Below are 17,397 nucleotides of genomic sequence, written 5' to 3' on the forward strand. Positions count from 1 at the left end.
AAACAAAACGAGAAAGACGATGAAAAGATTTGTGTTCAGGAGGAATGTTTCATATAGTTTGTCATTGTCAGTAGCCATTTATCATGTACATGGTCTGTCAGAGGCGATGGCCAGGCAGAATTGGAATTAAAATTGAGACATGGATTTGTCACTGTCCGTCTTTTGACTAGCTGGAACGTGAAATGCAATTTTGTGGCAACAAAAAAAAAAAAAAAAAAACAAATCTCCATAAATGCAAGTGCCTCCTCACATCAATGAGATACTGGTGCTAACCAATAAAATTATTACCAAATTCAGAACTAGGATTATGTTTTTCAGCTGCAGCCTTTAATTCAAGGTAAAATAAGATAAACTTCATTCATCGCCAAAGTAAAATTTATGACACCATTAAAATTTTACAACTTTTATATATGTTTTTGCTGACTTCAAATACTTCAACCTTTCACCTTGCTTCAGTAACATCACTGTTCACTGTGGTTAATATCAGGCTGAAGAGCAGTTCAGTTTCAAACTCTCTTTCTTTGTTTCTTTGGTGCAGTAATTTCAGTTTATGTAAGTTTATGTTATCTAGAGAGATTATTATAAAGAGCTTTTATTTTATGCAATCACCTTATTTCATCTTGTATTATCAGCATACTAGGATTAGCATGTACCCTATATATATATATATATATATATATATATATATATATATATATATATATATATACACACACTAAAAATAAGAGTCTCTATGTTTTAAATAAAATGTATTACAAAACATTTAATTCTTAAAAAAAAATTGCATTTTGAAAAACCTTTGACTGGAGTTTGTGAGGCAGCCATACTGTCAATCCAAGCCTATATTGTACATTGCATTGTATATTATACAGTTAGCATGCACTATAGACTGTATAAAGATGAATGACATGACAGCTCCTCAGTAGGGAGACACCGTAAATCAATCGCCCCCTGGTGGCTTCAGTGTAGAGACAGCATTTTGGTCTTGCCCAAACAATTGATTACTCTCCTATTTTGTCCCAGCACCTTTTTGGACAATTTAGTCTTTTTACAAAAAAAATGAAAAATGTCTAAAAGCTCCCAAAGAAAACCAATCTTTAAGATGACAAAAAATAATTTCTCTTGATCTTTGCAAAGATGTTTCTACACATTGATTGCGCTCCACCTGTGTTAAATTAAATTGATTGGCCATGACTTGGAAAGACACACACCTCTCTTTAGCAAAAACCAAGCCATGAGGTCAAAGGAACTGCCTGCAGAGCTCAGGGACAGGATAGTTGATAAGCTCAGAGCTGGGGAAGGCTACAAAATCATTCTGCTGCACTGAAGGTTCCCAGGAGCCCAGTGGCCTCCATAATACTCAAATGGAAGAGGTTTGGCACAAGCAGGACTACTCATGATCTGGTCATCTGGCCAAACTGAGCAGTCATGGGAGAAGGGCCTTAGTAAGAGAGGTGACCAAGAACCTGATGATCCTGTGTGGAGATGGGTCCAAGTCCCAGGACAACCATCACTGCAGCACTCCACCTATCTGAGTTTTATGGCAGAATGACTACATAGAAACGTCTCCTCAGTGGAAAACACACGAAAGTTGCTTGGAGTTTGCTAAAAAAAAAAAAGCACCTAAAGGACTCCCAGACTATGAGGAACAAGATTCTCTGGTCTGATGAAACCAAGACTAAAACTGTTTGGCCTCAATTCTAAACGTTACATCTGGAGGAAACCGGTCATGTCTCATCAGCTGCCCAATACCATCCCAGCAGTGAAGCAGGGTGGTGGCAGCATCAGGCTGTGGGGGTGTTTTTCAGCAACAGGGACTGGGAGACTGGTCAGGGTTGAGGGAAAGCTGAATGGAGCAAAGTACAGAGATATGTCCTTGATAAAAACCTGTTCCCCAGCACTCAGGACCTCAGTCTGGACCAAAGGTTCACCTTCCAACATGACAACAACTCTAAGCACACAGCCAAGACAACACAGGAGTGACTTAGGGACAACTCTGTGAATGTCCTTTAGTGGCCCAGCCAGAGCCCTGACTTGAACCCTGTCCAACATCTGTGGAGAGACCTGAAATGGTCCCCATCCAACCTGACTGAGCTTGAGAGGATTTTCAAAGAAGAATGTCAGAAAATCCCCCAATCCAGGTGTGCAAAGCTTGTTTCGTCACACCCAAAAGAATAAAGGCTGTAATTGCTGCCAAAGGTGTTTCAACTAAGTACTGAATAAAGGGTCTGAATACTTATGTAAATGTGATATTTCAGTTGTCCATTTCTGATAAATTTACACTTTGTCATTATGTGGCACTGAGTGTAGATTAACAGGTTTGTCTTGTAGTATCAGGCTGCAACATAACATATTTGAAAAAAGTAAAGGGGGTCTTTCTGAATGCACTGTACAACATGCATAACTTTTATCATTGGAAAATCAAATATCCAAACGTCAATTCAGGCTACCTGTTATATTTCTATGAGTTACTGTGTACCTGCACAGTGATGTCCTCTAACTGTAAGACTCCAAAACTACAGGTTAGCTCTCTGCTGCTATTAGTGAGGATGCGAGGAACTGGCAGGTTTGATCAAGCTGAAGCAAAAAGAGGTCAAATCTGTTTCTCTGACTATACCATCCTTACATTACAGAATTAATAACTTTTTCCAAAAATACCTGTTGTCTTTTGCAGGTGTGTTCACCTCTGGTTCAGTTTCAGCTGTTTCTCTGGTCTGGCTACCAGCAGCAGCTGGTGGCTGGTCTGCCGGTTGTCTCTCATCTACGGACTGCCTCCTGCTGCTGGATGTGGATGGTTCAGATCTGCTGGGGGACAGGCCCTCGTAGTACTCATCATCTGCATCCAGGTGCTTCCCTAGACTAAAGCACAAACAAACTCACTGTCAGGCACACATTCAGGACTCAAGTTTTAGTTTTTGAGAATTGGTTACATTTAAATTAGGATGTCACCTCTTCCAAATGCTGGTCTGAACCGATAGTGGTCATAATAAAGACACTTAGTAGCCAGATCCTTCTGATATTTATATCTATCAAAAAGGTATATGTTCTTTCAGTCTATAGTGTCGGACAATACTAAAAAACAAATGGGGGCTGCATACCATGCAAAGCAACTATATGAGTCTTTGAAACCCGAGTTATTTGTGTTCATTTCCATCCATCCATTATCTATACCTGCTTATTCCTAACTGGGGTCCCAGGGATCTGCTGGAGCCTATCCCAGCTCTCTTTGGGTGAAAGGCAGGGGTCCACCCTGGACAGGTCACCAGTCCATCACAGGGCCACATAGAGACAAACAACCTCACACACTCACACTCACTCCTATGGGCAATTTAGAGTCACCAATCAACCTGACATACATGTTTTTGGACTGTGGGAGGAAACCAGAGTACCTGGAGAAAACCCACACAAGCACAGGGAGAACATGCAGACTCCACACAGAAAGGCCCCTGATGGGTTTCAAACCAGGAACCTTCTTGCTGTGAGGCAACAGTGCTAACCACTCAGCTAACGTGCTGCCCATTTGTGTTTATTTATACACTGAAATCCACAAAAGAAAATTATGCATTTTGAATTATAGACATAAAATTACAAAAGAAGAACCACCACTCATGCAATTCAGTCTTGATTAAATTTGTACAAGAAAAAAACAGGATTTATAAAAGCTTTGCCTACCAGCAAATGACATGGGCATGATACTGTAGATCACAGGTATAACCCATCTTAAATAACTAAAACTGGACAAAAATATTTTATAAATCACACAAAACATTTATCAAAAAATGAAAACTATGATGATGCTATGAAACTGAACTGAACACCATTTGAACAGCAGTGAGAAAAAGACAATATTCATGTGCATGTCAATAAGTCTCACACATTATTATGTGCTACTGAAAAACGGTCTATGAGAAAACTGTGGCAAACTCAGGAACATAAACAGTGTCTTGTAAAATTTGATCTTACTCTAACAACAGGATGAGTTTGACCCCTGATCTTTAAACAAAGATTTAGAGGCAATGTGCAATCATCTCACTGAAGAATTATAGTAGCTGTACTATTGTAGATGTAATATTCTCCCTGTTGCCTGGGCCATTTGCTGAATTATGTCATTGATGCAGCCGTGGCAAAGAAAAACCTCTGACACTGTCTCATACAACAGAATTTTATCAGCTTTTTATCCACAGAGCTGGAGCCACACTGAAAACTGTTTACTCACTAAGGTTTATTGAAGTTCTTGGGTTAAAATAGCCCAAAATTGGTGAAAAAAAGCTGTGATGAATTAAAATGTTTTAAAACTAAAGTCTAAGCAAACTTATTAATTGTTTTAATAGATCTGTGTTTACACCTTTTTGTTATCAAAGGTAACTTCTAAATCATTGTGACCAATACCGACATTGTTGGTTGTAGCCCACCGCCGGTGCACCACTTTGGTCCAGACTGAAATTTTGTGATGACAGCTAGCTAGCATACTGTATATATGAATAACCCATGTTTAGCCATCACAGAAACAATTCACTTTTGCTGAGCTGGTGTTTTTTTCCCCTGTTTTCCCTGGTTCACTGCTCGCTAACTACCCAGTTTCCCTTCTGTTCATTTACCACGAACGACATTGTTTCCTGTGGAATTTCACAAGGACTTTAATTCCAGGTGCTTTAAATGGTAAATATGTTGTAGGTTGTTTCATGAGCTGGAAACTGGCAGAATCACATTGTATACTGTAAACATGTAAGAGATCATTGCCTTGATACCAGCACTAAAATTTAGATATCTGTGGCACACTATCACTCTTTCCCCATTTCTCCTTCTGCATGTTTTTACCCTCATGCCCTCTTATCACTTCTGTCTCCAGTTTTCACTCCTCATACCACCCACGTTTTCCCATCTCCCATCCTCCTCTGCTGTCAGCTTCAGCCAGAGATGCAATCTTTCCTGCTGACCTTCTCATCTGTAATGATGCATGTAAACTGCTCCTGTCCATCGCTGGCTTTATTTATCTAACAAATTATTATCCTTGATGTTTAGCGCTGTGTAGCACAGTGTGTGTGCGCATCAGGATTTGTGTGTCTCAGAGTGCTATGATAAAGTACCCTGGCTCCTACTTGTTCAGCTTATCGGTCTATCTTCACCCCAGCACTTTGGGTGGTACACTCACCTTGTGACCTACACAGCACATTCTTATGCAGGAGTGCACACATCAACAACACTTTTTTTTCTTTTGTTTTACATTTATCTTACATGCAGGAACATTTTGCTCTTTATAGATGAAACTTTTCAAACTTACTCCTCTTTCCTGGGCTTGCGTTTATCATCTTGGATGGACCTCTGAGTGGAGAAGACAAAGGACAGATTATTAAATGTCAAACACTGCTAATCACTGCACAAACATGGTTTTAGAACGATGATCCTCAACCATTTTGACTTGTCTGTTTTGATGTCATCACAGGTTGTATATGTGTGTGTGAATAATTTCTAGACATGCAACCTCCATTCTTCTGGTAGAGTGGCATTAAACTTTGTACTGATATTTATGGCCACCAGATGCCAAAATGATTTTTCCCCTGACTCTAATGCGAGCACAAAATTGACATTGCAGTAAAATTTGTAAAGACATCTAGATTTCTTGTGATTTGTTCTAAATTTGATGACTTCATGAAATTTCACAATACAATCGGCCACAGCCAACAGTTAACAGGGCTATTATATATAGATGCAGTAATGTGATAATAATTTTATAAATAGAAATTGTTTGTTTACATTTAAAATATCTATCATGTATAAATTGTAAACGTTTCAACTTAACATATGAGCATTATTGACCATATTATATTAGCATGCTGGCATTAGCATTTAGCTCAAAGCATCACTGTCCTAAATGTATCAAGGAGAAATGTGCTGCAAAAAGTACAATATCACAGGGCTTCTAAGATATACCTTTTAGTATTAATCCTGCTCAGATTGGTTGATTTGAAAAGGTTTGAGAGACCTAAGGAGGCTAAATGATCTAATACTTAACAAATAAAGATTAAAATGAAGAAAATAAAACCTAATTTTTTTGTCACACAAACTGTCAGGTATCTATTTTTGGCTTTCCAATAGTCTTTATCATAACATGACTGATCTTTTTTGTGAAACCTTAAAATGACATAAAGTTTATTTACCATTTTCATAATCACATTTGAAAGAGTGAGCTTCTACTATATCACTTTTTTCTTTAAATGTCTGTATTTCCATTATTCATTTACTAAAAGTCTTGATTAGTTGATTTATAGCTGCATAAAGAGAGTAAACAAACTTCAAATGCTGCAAAAAGAGCTGCTTTGCATACAAAATAAAACACATTTCCAGATATTTTTGCAATAGTATGTTTGCTACAGCCAAATAAAATAGAGCACTGGAGAAACCAATAGCAAGGAAATCTGACAGCAAAGTTTGTTCTAGCATTCAAAACCATTCACCTCCTTTTCTGTGACTCACATGAATCAGGTTGTAATAGGTGGAGTCCTCTGGGGTGTTCAAGGTTTTTGGCTGCTGGGTCCTCCGGGGGGTCCTGGACAGTCTCTTCTCAGCTGAGAAGTAAAGCAAACAAACAAAAAAAGGTTAAAAATATCAGACAATACTTTTATGTTGCTTGTATTGAGATGCAGAAGCTAAGACAAAAACCCCCAAAAACTCAACACTGATTTGTTACCTTTTATTCCGAAGAAAAAATGACCCTAAATGATCATCATGGCAGTATTCAATGAATTATAGCAGTTGATATATAATAAAGTGTTTGGTATTTACTTTTCTGGGTTGCCTATTTTCTTTTAACTTGCTTCTTCTGATTTGTTGCATTTAAAGTACATGGTGTCTGTGGGCTCTTGATTTTAGATTTCAGAGTTTAAGATTGTGTTGCATCTCTAACGTTAACAACGAGACATTAGTATTTGTACCATTTCTATGATAAACTTCTCACATTACTATAGTTTACCACAGGTTTGTCTTGTATTGTATTGTATTGCATCCACAGGGCTAGAAAAAGAATACAGTAACAAAAATTGGTCTTTATATACATTGCATACAATGTTTTTTTTGATAGTGAAATGATTGCTATGATATGTACAGGCCCATAGTACCAATTTGGGATAGTGGTAGCTTAAACAAGTGAGCTTTTCTATCCTTTAGTCTCATTACTGGAAAGACTGAATCTTCCTCATCACACTGAGCAAGGTTCTTAACCCTAACAAATTTCAGGTATGAACGTGTGTAATTGTGTGAATGTGATCCATGCATTCCTGTAAAACAGAGACTCTAAGGGAAATAAAGATGAAAAAAAAAAACAAAAAAGTATGTTAGGGATGTGTTTGGGTGGCTTATTATGCATAGCATATTCCAAACTCTTGGACTGGTGACCTGTCCAGGGTGTACCCCTGCCTTCCACCCGAGAGAGAGCTGGGATAGGCTCCAGCAGATCCCCGTGACCCTGAGCCAGGAAAAGCGGGTATAGAAAATGGATGGATGGATGGATATTCCAAATCCTAGTGGATGATTTTAATCTATCTATCAGTGATATGCTGTAAGAAGATCTCTCATATATGTATTCGCAATTATAATTATATTACAACGACCTTTGCTTGTTGGTTAGTATTAATCTGTTCATGCAAGGGTGAAACACACAGCAAAAACAATGTCATGTGCAGAACCTTTCAGGTAAAGGAGGTGAAAAGTTTGTAATATTATCGAACTACTCAATCTAAAGGTCATTCAGTATTATTCAAACAAGTAATGCCAATTTCACACACCCTCTTATTAATTCCTGTCATAATTGTAGGAAATGCTGCCTCACAAAACGCGATTAACATTTGGTGACCTTTCCCATGAAGAACATTGTGACTGGCATTCCCCTGCTTTCTCCATGTTTCCCAGATTATTCTTATGAAGTTTATTATGTCAATGAAATTGATGAGGACAGCTTAGTGCTCTCAATGGATAAATGACCTCATGTGGCAGAGAGGCAGAATTTAATAGGGAGTTGCAGCAGACCTTGTAAATAACACAGATAATTCATTCTGCTTTTCCTCAGGCAATGCATTGTCCTAAAGAAAAGTCTGTAAAGGGCAAACATGGCCAGATCTAAGGAAACCTGTGTATTACTGTAGTAACTCTATGTTGAGTGTGCAATACAGTATGTGGAAAATTTCACTACTTAGTGTATGTTTATCATCAAATTAAAATCAGGTGAAATCTGCACTTGTGGCAATTTAATTTGAAGGAGAAGTTTAACATTTTGGGAAATATTTGTACTTGCTTCCTTGGTGAGTGAGATGAAAATATTGATATAACTTGATATGAAAAGAATAGACCTGGCACCATTCATAACAAAATTTGTCTATCAGGAACAACTCATTGCTCATTGCTAAGTTACATTACATGCTCATTCAATACACTCAAGGGTTGGACTCATGTCACAGGTAGCTTACTGTGGATAATGTTGGCTAACATTGACATAGATTGTTATATAGTGTCAACTGTAACATTTGATCAATAATGTGTAAATGTTAATTAAAAGAACATCAGAATTGGTAATTGATGCCACAGTGACTGCTGCTCAGCAAAAGTTCGACTGTAGGCTGTATTTGAATATTCCATTTCTATAATACTTGTATAAGATTTAGAAAAGATTGAGGTCATTATAATCTTCACTCCAAAATAGATTCAAAACAAATTTCATAATCAGAATCAGACACATATTACTAAAAGCTTCAAAAGATACATACACTCTATAAACTCAAATGATCCAATGCCAGAATAATCACGAGGCCAACCAAGAAAAGGCAGTCATTCATCTTACTGCATAATAATTTTATCATTTCCTTGAGACACCTGAACTTACAATGATGATGCCATTTCAGCTGCCAGCTTGATTTTGCAAAGATGTGAACTTTCAATTTGCCCACATCCACCACCACCCCCACCCGCAAAAGCAATTACAGCTATCATCTGTGCAAATCAAATTTTGTTTTTGATGACACATGGGCAGAAGAGTGCTGCCTATTTTGGCACTTGACTTTCCCTGGTTTCCTGATCTAATCAGGTTACATGAGAGAGAAAAGAGAATAATGTCCACTGATAACATCATGTTACTCGGACAGTTGAATTTAAAAAAAGAGAGAACAAGATGAACAGTGTGCAGATTCCTGTTTCCAGCTCACACATCTGGATAGGGACATGTTTATTCTCAAATCCTGCTTTTATTTAAACATAATCTCTTTTTTTGTTTTAGTTTGGTGGGGAAAACCTCTGAGGCAGCCTTACCTATTTGTATGAATGTTTCTGAGTTTCATATATCTACCTACGACGAATGCCGCAAAATAAAAAAATGAAAAGAATAGACCCATTTCTTCCTTGTACAGGTAGCCCGTCTTTTTTATAATCATCTGAGTTTAAAAACCAGAAGCAAAAAATGAATATTAACCTTAGGTTAATCCACAAAAACATTTTGCATTACTGCTTTATAATCTGGTTTTCACGGAGCAAATCTCACTTGTCTTACTTGATCTGTGAACCTGGGGAGCAAAGCCATTGATCGCTTTTCCTCTGACAAACATGCCATTGTTCTCTGGGTTTGATTGATGGGCCTGTATGATCTCATTCAACTTCTGCTGCAAGGCAAGAAAGTCCTCAGAATTCTTTGTAATCTGTTGAAGAGATATAAAAACAATATAGTGCTGGAGTGGAAACAACAAGACAGAGTTAAAACAAAATGCATTTAAGATTATTACCCCTTTGGTAAAGCTCTGTAGTTGCTCTGCTTCTTTCTGGGCTGTTTGCTTGTTGGCCTTCAGGTTCTTCCTGTCCTTGTACCCTCTGAAGTTACTCTGGATCTTCACTGCAGCTTGTTCTTCTTCCAGCCTCTCTTTTTCTGCATCTGTCATCTCTTTAGGTTCTATCACAACATCACTAACATCCAGGGCCTCCTCTTCTGCTTCCTTTTTAATTTCTTCTTCTGCATTATTAGGACTCACAGCTTCTTCGTTTGCTTTATTTTGTGCTTCTCTTTCTGCCTTCAGTTTTTTTCTATCTCTGTGGCCTCTGAAGTTACTTTGAATTACAGTAGCAGCTTTTTCCTCATCCAGCCCTGGGTTCTCAACACATGCATCTGATGTTGATTCTTCTGTCTCCGTTGCCTGTTCTTCTTTTGAAGGTTCTGGTGTAACCTCTTCCTTTTTCTTTTTCTTGGGGAGCTTCCCTTCCTCCTCAAGTCGCTTGCGCTCCTTGTGGCCACGGAAGTTACTCTGAATCACCACAGCTGCTTTAGTCTCATCTGCGTCGACTGACTTTGCATCATTTGAAGAAACTTCCACTTCTTTTGTTGATTCTTCTTCTTTGTCTTCAGGTTTGACTTCTTCTGCTGATGTTTGGACTTCTGGCGCCTCTTCCTCACCTGTAGGGCTGCTTTCTGTGGGTACTTCTTCTTCACTGGTTGGGTTATTTTCTTTCTGTTTCTTAGCTGGGAGCTTGCCTTCGTCCTGTAACCTCTTCCTTTCTTTGTGACCTCTGAAATTACTCTGGATAACAGTAGCTGCCTTGGTCTGCTCCTCCAAATTGACAGCCTCTTCCCCTGTAGTATTTTCCTGGCCACTGTCTTCCTTATTGTCCTCTATCTGCCCTTCCTTTCCAGCATCTGCTGCTGTGTCCTCAGTCACTGCTTCATCTGTCACTTCGATATGCTCATCTTCTGGCACCTGTGTATTATCACTGTCATCATTCTCCTCTGCTACATAAGTACTTTCTTCCTCCTCATCATTTTCTCCTTGCTTATCAGCTGCCTTTTCTTCTTTTTCCTCTGTCTTTTCTTCTCCATCTTCTTCTTTGCTGGTAGACTTTTGCTCACCTTCCTTTTCCTCTGGTAACGATAGTTCAGCCGCAGCTATTGCATTTTTTCTCTCCTTAAAGTTTTTCCTCTCTTTGTAGCCCCTGTAGTTGCTCTGAAGAACTATGGCAGCCTTAGTTTCTTCATCCTCATTCTTTGCTTCATCGTTTTGAGTAGAGGCATCTTCTGCATTGGCACTCTTCTCTGGTTCAACCATTTGTTCTTCCTTTTCTTCCGGTGTCTTCTCTGTGTTCTCTTTCTCTTTAGCTTCCCTTGAAACAAAATAGATCAGTACATCTTGGTCAAAAATTATTTTGCCATTTTTTCAGTGCTATCTTGTGCACATTTTCTTTCTTATACCGTTTTCTTTTGAAGCTTTTTCTTTCCCTGTGACCTCTGTAGTGGGCCTGAATCTTGGTTGCAGCTTTGTTCTTCTGATCTACCAACTCCTTGTATTTCTTTCTTGCAAGATATCCCCTGCAAACTGAAGAGGGAGTCCAGATGTGAAGTAATATTATACACTCGAAAATTGCATTTTTATTCCAACTGGGATTGTTCTTACCAGCCTGAAACTGAATGATGATCTTTGCTTTGTTTTTGTCATCAGCTACCCGCTTTCGAACTTTATGACCTCTGTAAGCTGGAGATTAAATCCTAAATTAGTATGAACGCTCCATGAGTCTGGGACCCTAAGAGAGTGTACGTTTTACTAACCTGACTGTAGCACCACAGCACTGTCTTCCCGCTTTGTTAATATCCGTTGGTACCGCTTTGCTCCCAGCCATCCTCGGACATAAGCCTGGAGCAGAATCAGTCGTTGTGTTGCTTGCTGCACCATTAAATTCAGATGTTCAACATGGTAGTACTTGAGAAAGACCTGAAACACAAGACACATAAAACACTTTATTCATTACACTATCAACATCAGTTTTAATGGCCCCCTTGACTGTGAGCTTAGGATCAAGTACAGGGTCAAGTGAGCAGTTTGGATTAATTTCAGGTTTACTAATATTAATTCATTAGCATGAATTAAAATACTGTATAATGAAAAGCAATAGCACCTGTTTGCAGTCCAGCACATAACATCCTTTCTCATACTGGTCTGACTTCCAGTGTCTTGTAGTAATCTTCTACACTAAATAGGTGAAGTCTGAGTTTAATTGGTCCTGGACCTTATTTGCATGGCTTTGCTTTTGTGGCTATTATTATAGTGAGACTGTATAAACAAGACAGACTCAAATGGGATTTATTTCGACGTCAGCGCTATTATGAGGCCACTACAAATAAACAGTGTAGACCATGAAGTGCTGATTTGGCTGCTTGATGACAGAACAGTTTTTCCAGTGATTTTCTGAGTTGCACTGAGGTTCAGTGTACTCATCATGATGAGTCCTCAGTGGCTCTGAAGGGAGCTTTGCAAAGACAAAGATCCTACAGAGTTATGGGAAATGTAGTCTACAGGGTTGGACCATTGTATGGATTGAAAAGAAGGTTATCTGGTCCTGTGCTGCTTCAATTTTGAATTTTGTTAACCTGTTTCCTGTTAATACCACAAAATTGTGGAAGGAAATAATAAATCACTGTAGTCCAACTTTAAAGGCATTTCAGTAAGGTGTTACAGACCTAAAATATCTCTTCTTACCTTAGTTTTTCCCATTGCCCAGTTCTCCAGCTTGGCCTTCTCCAGGATTGCAGCACAAGTTTCAGGACCCACAGCTGGCTCCTCATGAGCATGGAAGGCCAAAATATAGTACCTGAAACAGTCAGTATAATCAGCAGGATACTAATGTAAGCACATATTACACACTGATGGTGTCATGGTCGTCTCCAGGATTTCACTTCCTGGTGGGGATAGTCCGGACTTCCTCCTTATCACAGGAGTAGGATTTTTTATTTATTTATGTTTGTTGAGAAGAAAGATTAGCATCTCAGACACAAAACACAGATATCCACTACCATTAATTTGCTTTTAAATTGCTTTAGAAAGCCACTGTGTTTACTAAACTGGACCTGCAGAACATCCTTGTTTATCGTTAGAAGGATAAACAAGGGGGGCAAATAGAAGACATCTTTTAATGCTTTATGAATAAAGGGTAATGCCATTTGGTCTCACCAATACATCCTCAGCATTTTAGGGGCTGGTATATGATGTACTCTGAAATATGTCTCATTTCTTTGGTGATATTCTGATCTTCAAATCTACACGAACACGTATCTCACTTGACAGCATTTTTGCTGAAGCTCCTGGAGAAGCAGCTCTTCATCAAGGCAGGTCTCATTCACCCTGTGTCTCTTCCCATGTTTGTAGATTAAACCAGCAACACCCAGGTGGAGTCTAGTATGGAAGGCAGCAGTGGACTGCCTGGTCTCCAGAGCTATTTGCTCTTGGTGAGAAGTGTCTCCATTTGAGTACTTTTGTTGCAAATAATAACCTCACTTATGTTTCAGCATGGACTGGTGACCTGTCCAGGGTGTACCCCTGCCTTTCACCCAAAGAGAGCTGGGATAGGCTCCAGCAGATCCCTGTGACCCTGGTTAAGGAATAAGTGGGTATAGATGATGGATGGATGGATGAATGGATTCTGAAGTCATTATAATACTGAAGCCACTTTCATAAAAGTTGCAAATAATCTTTTAATTTTGATTCTTGATCTCTGCTCAGTTTTTATTATATTAGATTACACTAAAACGTGGGTTGATATCATAGATGTGGCAAATGTATACCCCATTTTCATACTCTTCTATCCTGTTTGTCTGAAACAAAATGCCAGATGTTCCAAAACTTATTCTCTAGAAAAGTCCATTCTGTTTGTCATTAACTGTTATATAATTTGTCCTCCTCCTGCTATGGCAAGGCTGCCAAACAGTGTTGTTCTTCTGTTCTCCAGTGCGCCTTAGGTCAGACGGTATGCTTGTCCATCTGGGATTTGTCCCTGAATATAGAGTCTTGAAAACTAGCCCCCTGTTTTGTTCCACCTCTTCTTATCTGTAGTTATCAGTCCTATTGGTGTTTGACTCTGTGTCCCCAGTTCACAGAGAATTCCACCAATCTTCCACATCTCTCATATCAAACCTGTCAAAGTGAGTCTTAGGTGCTCTCTTCCAGACATTCTCTGTCCACCCAACTGTTTGATACAGTAAATGACAGTAATTTGCAGTGAACAGGCTTCCAAGATTCTGTCAGAGAGAGTTGGGGTTGTCCTGCCTGGTAGAATGGGTGGTGTACGATCCTGAAGAGCCATATTAGGTGACCCAAAGGTTCATACTAGATTGTGTTTTGACTGAGGAATTCCGTAACACTAAACCATCCTGGGATTGGGATTAATCCATCCTGGGGATTGTTGAGAAATGTTCTTTGTCCTTTGTCATGGTCCACACAGAGATTTCACTTCCTGGCTTCACCCAAATCACCAATTTGCCTCATTTGAGATCCAGGGTTTCCTCTTCTCAAGCAAAAAATGTCATTATAGAACATGGTAATAGAACCGAATAATGTATTGATAAAAGTAGTGAACTAGCTATAAATTAATCCATCCATTATAATACATCCGCTTATTCCTAATTAGGGTCGCGGGGATCTGCTGGAGCTTATCTCCAGCTCTCTTAGGGTAAAAGGAAGGGTACACCCTGGACAGGTTAGCTATAAATTCAGATATTGGCATATATTGCTCCATTGAGCCTTAATAATCTACTTCTTTCTGAAGTAGACTTCGAGGGAAGTAAGAATCTGCTGACCTTTTTATGAAGTTAGCAAAGAGGATGCGGTGAGAGTAACCCTGCCGTCTGATCTTGGCTGTCTCCAGGACACCAGTGTATCGCAACTGAACAAGCACCTTCTCTCGGTCAAATTTACTGGCTTGTCGATCATTGTTGGGTTTGATACAGCGCACAAAGTGAGGCTGCCCTGCCACCATCTTGGACAGCAGGTCCATCAGAGAGTACTAGTGGGAACATAAGAAACGCAGAATGAAACCCATTAGGCAATAGGACTGCTAAAAAATACACAACTGGTTAGTAATGAATCTTAAAATAAATAGATATTCTTACTCTGAAGTAGGAGGCAACTGTTTGTGTTCTCATGTTGGTGGTTTCTCTTGGGTGGTAAGGTGTGTCTCCATGCTCACCTGGCTGGACAAATGCAGATTGAACTTGTCAAGAACATTCTGTCCTGAACTAAAATAAATGTAACTATTATCACACTGATGGACACCCATATATCATCATTAAAATAATCATGTCCAGCATATTTCCATTACAATTTCTACTGTATTATGTGTTTATCATCAAATTATCTCATTTCCTTTTGAAAAGTCACCAATCGCATCACATAAATACAACTTGCCTGGATGTTTTCTGCTAAAATTATGATAGAATTTGACAAAATCTGACATATTCCAAAATCAATACTCTTTGCACTATTAGCTCTCAATATCTACTAAAAATCGACATAAAACTGTATTAACCTGCATTCTGCACATATTTGGTAGCACCTTAGCAAAATTCTGCATCAGCATAGCTAGCTCTCATCCTAATACTGTATGTGGTATTTTAAACACACATTGTGTCAACTTAAAAAGGAAGCCTTTGATGAGCTTTTTGTCTAACATATGTAGATGAGTGGAAATGGATTCAAGAACTCATCAAACACAGTTCATTTAAATGTAGGCACTGTCAATTGCTTTTATGTGAGGAAACTGCCTCCATCCTTACATTTAGCCCGCACAGGCAATTTCGTTCCACCACAATCTAAACTAATTAATGTAAGTACGTCACAAAATTAAGTTGCCAGGAGAGGGTATTAGTTGGCTTTGGGCAACTAAAAGGGATTATTGAATGCTTGGAATGCAAAATTTAAAGTTTTAATACTTTTAAAAGCATTTTTAAAACACTGACTCCGATAACCAGCATCAACACAGCATAACCTCCTACATCTAGAGGGCATGATATAAAAATACATTTAGTTAAAAAAAGTGAGGTGGCATACATGCAGAAGCACAGTGACATCAACACAGGATTTATGTGTAACAGAAAGAGACCACAGAATTTTAATCTATCTGTACATTTTAGGAGATCTACAACAAGTACAAGGTGTGTGCACTCAACCACAAACTATATGGAAATATGTCAGTTACCTCACTGAAAGAAAAAGACCTGTATAAGGTTAGCACTCCCATCTTTATTGATAAAAATGCAGAGACAGAGAAAGGTGAGGAGAAAAGAAAACAAAGGTAAAAAACAATGTCAGAATCTAATTTCTGTAGGTTAAAACTAAGTAGGAATAAAATTACAAAAACTGTAGAGACAAGAGGCTGAATTTGAATTTAAGAGCAGTTCTTGGCTGTTAAAGAATGGGAAACAAATAAATCGAACCAATTTTCAGAAGAAGTTCTTCATGCTGGAGATAAAATAGTGATAATGCAAGACAGTCCTGTAAGTACCTTGGCCAAGGTGACGGTGCGTGTCGGGGTCTGTGGGCTGTGCATTGTGTTTATGCCTTTACCCTTGGTGTGGGCAAGGTTACCTGTGAGATAAACAAAGAGAGGATGAGAGTCATTTGGCAAACTGCCCTGACTAGGGGACAGTTAGTAAAATCATCCACAGAAATGGAGCTGTATACATGTTTTTAGTTAACAGGAAGGCCAGTAAAAATTTCTCTAAAAGTTTGGATGTCTAGCTTAGATAAGCTATTATTTATTTGGTCCAGTAAAGCGGCTTCACAATGACACATATTTCTACTTTCTACTACTTCTAATGTGTCACAATCAGTCACTTCTGATAGCCTGCAGCTTGCCCTGCTAACCAATGATAGTCTCTCTGCAAAGGCCTACTTAGTCCAATAAATATTTAGGGATGAGGGGAAAACTATCTATGAAGTGTAACAGCAGGCTGTTGTTTAAGTTTATAATTCAGAATATATTTACTACATTAATGCTGGATATAAGCTGTTTATTTGAAAGGCCATATCAAGCAAACCTATTTCTTACTGCTTTTATTATGTTGTTCCTTTCTATAAGTTGTTTAGAGCAATAGTGTGTGTAGTGTCACCTTTACCTGTTTTGGTAAGGGGATGAGTGACAAGTTTGCGAGTAAGCTCATTCTCTGACGACCTCAGCAGCAGGACAATGTCAGCTGGTAGTGTGTCTCTGTTCTTGGCTAAGAAGCCTGCAGCATTGTAAATCACCTTAGGTTTTGGCCAGGAGGAAAAAGCCTGAAATCAAATCTCTGTACCCATATTTTTACAATCAATTATCAATTAATACAACTTTGAGTGGACAGTCTAGGGCCAATAATTACCTTTCCGGCGTAATGGTGTATACCAAAGCCAAGGTCAACTCTCTTTGGTCTCCAGAAGCTTTTGGATTTAAGATTATCTTCAAATTTCTCTAAAAGAGCAAATTGCACTTTGGTTAATTATCTTCACAACTACCCAAGGCTATCTAAGTGAGAAGTCAGAAGGAGAACTCTTCAGTGTATTATGCTCGCACTGTGAAAAAATTATACCTCACTTAAAAATGAAACCATTTTGAATGTGGGTTTTGACACTC

The 17,397-nt window shown here is 38.7% G+C and overlaps 1 protein-coding gene across 1 annotated transcript in view; it reads right to left on the reverse strand.

Annotated features, from left to right (window-relative positions):
* The window catches only part of myo3a (myosin IIIA), a 49,411-nt gene that overhangs the window by 231 nt on the left and 31,783 nt on the right, over positions 1–17,397 (reverse strand). Inside the window, exons 21-36 of the mRNA XM_026292287.1 lie at positions 17,147–17,235; positions 16,904–17,033; positions 16,291–16,373; positions 14,900–14,980; positions 14,588–14,793; positions 12,495–12,606; positions 11,567–11,729; positions 11,415–11,492; positions 11,213–11,336; positions 10,917–11,124; positions 10,424–10,775; positions 9,762–10,390; positions 9,533–9,677; positions 6,475–6,566; positions 5,282–5,322; positions 2,659–2,859 (exon numbers count right to left, since the gene is read on the reverse strand). Coding sequence (XP_026148072.1) covers positions 2,659–2,859; positions 5,282–5,322; positions 6,475–6,566; positions 9,533–9,677; positions 9,762–10,390; positions 10,424–10,775; positions 10,917–11,124; positions 11,213–11,336; positions 11,415–11,492; positions 11,567–11,729; positions 12,495–12,606; positions 14,588–14,793; positions 14,900–14,980; positions 16,291–16,373; positions 16,904–17,033; positions 17,147–17,235 — 2,734 coding nt within the window. The remainder of the gene's footprint in view (positions 1–2,658; positions 2,860–5,281; positions 5,323–6,474; positions 6,567–9,532; positions 9,678–9,761; positions 10,391–10,423; positions 10,776–10,916; positions 11,125–11,212; positions 11,337–11,414; positions 11,493–11,566; positions 11,730–12,494; positions 12,607–14,587; positions 14,794–14,899; positions 14,981–16,290; positions 16,374–16,903; positions 17,034–17,146; positions 17,236–17,397) is intronic.

The sequence above is a fragment of the Mastacembelus armatus genome, chromosome 20, assembly GCF_900324485.2.
Source record: "Mastacembelus armatus chromosome 20, fMasArm1.2, whole genome shotgun sequence".
NCBI classification, from domain to species: Eukaryota; Metazoa; Chordata; class Actinopteri; order Synbranchiformes; family Mastacembelidae; genus Mastacembelus; species Mastacembelus armatus.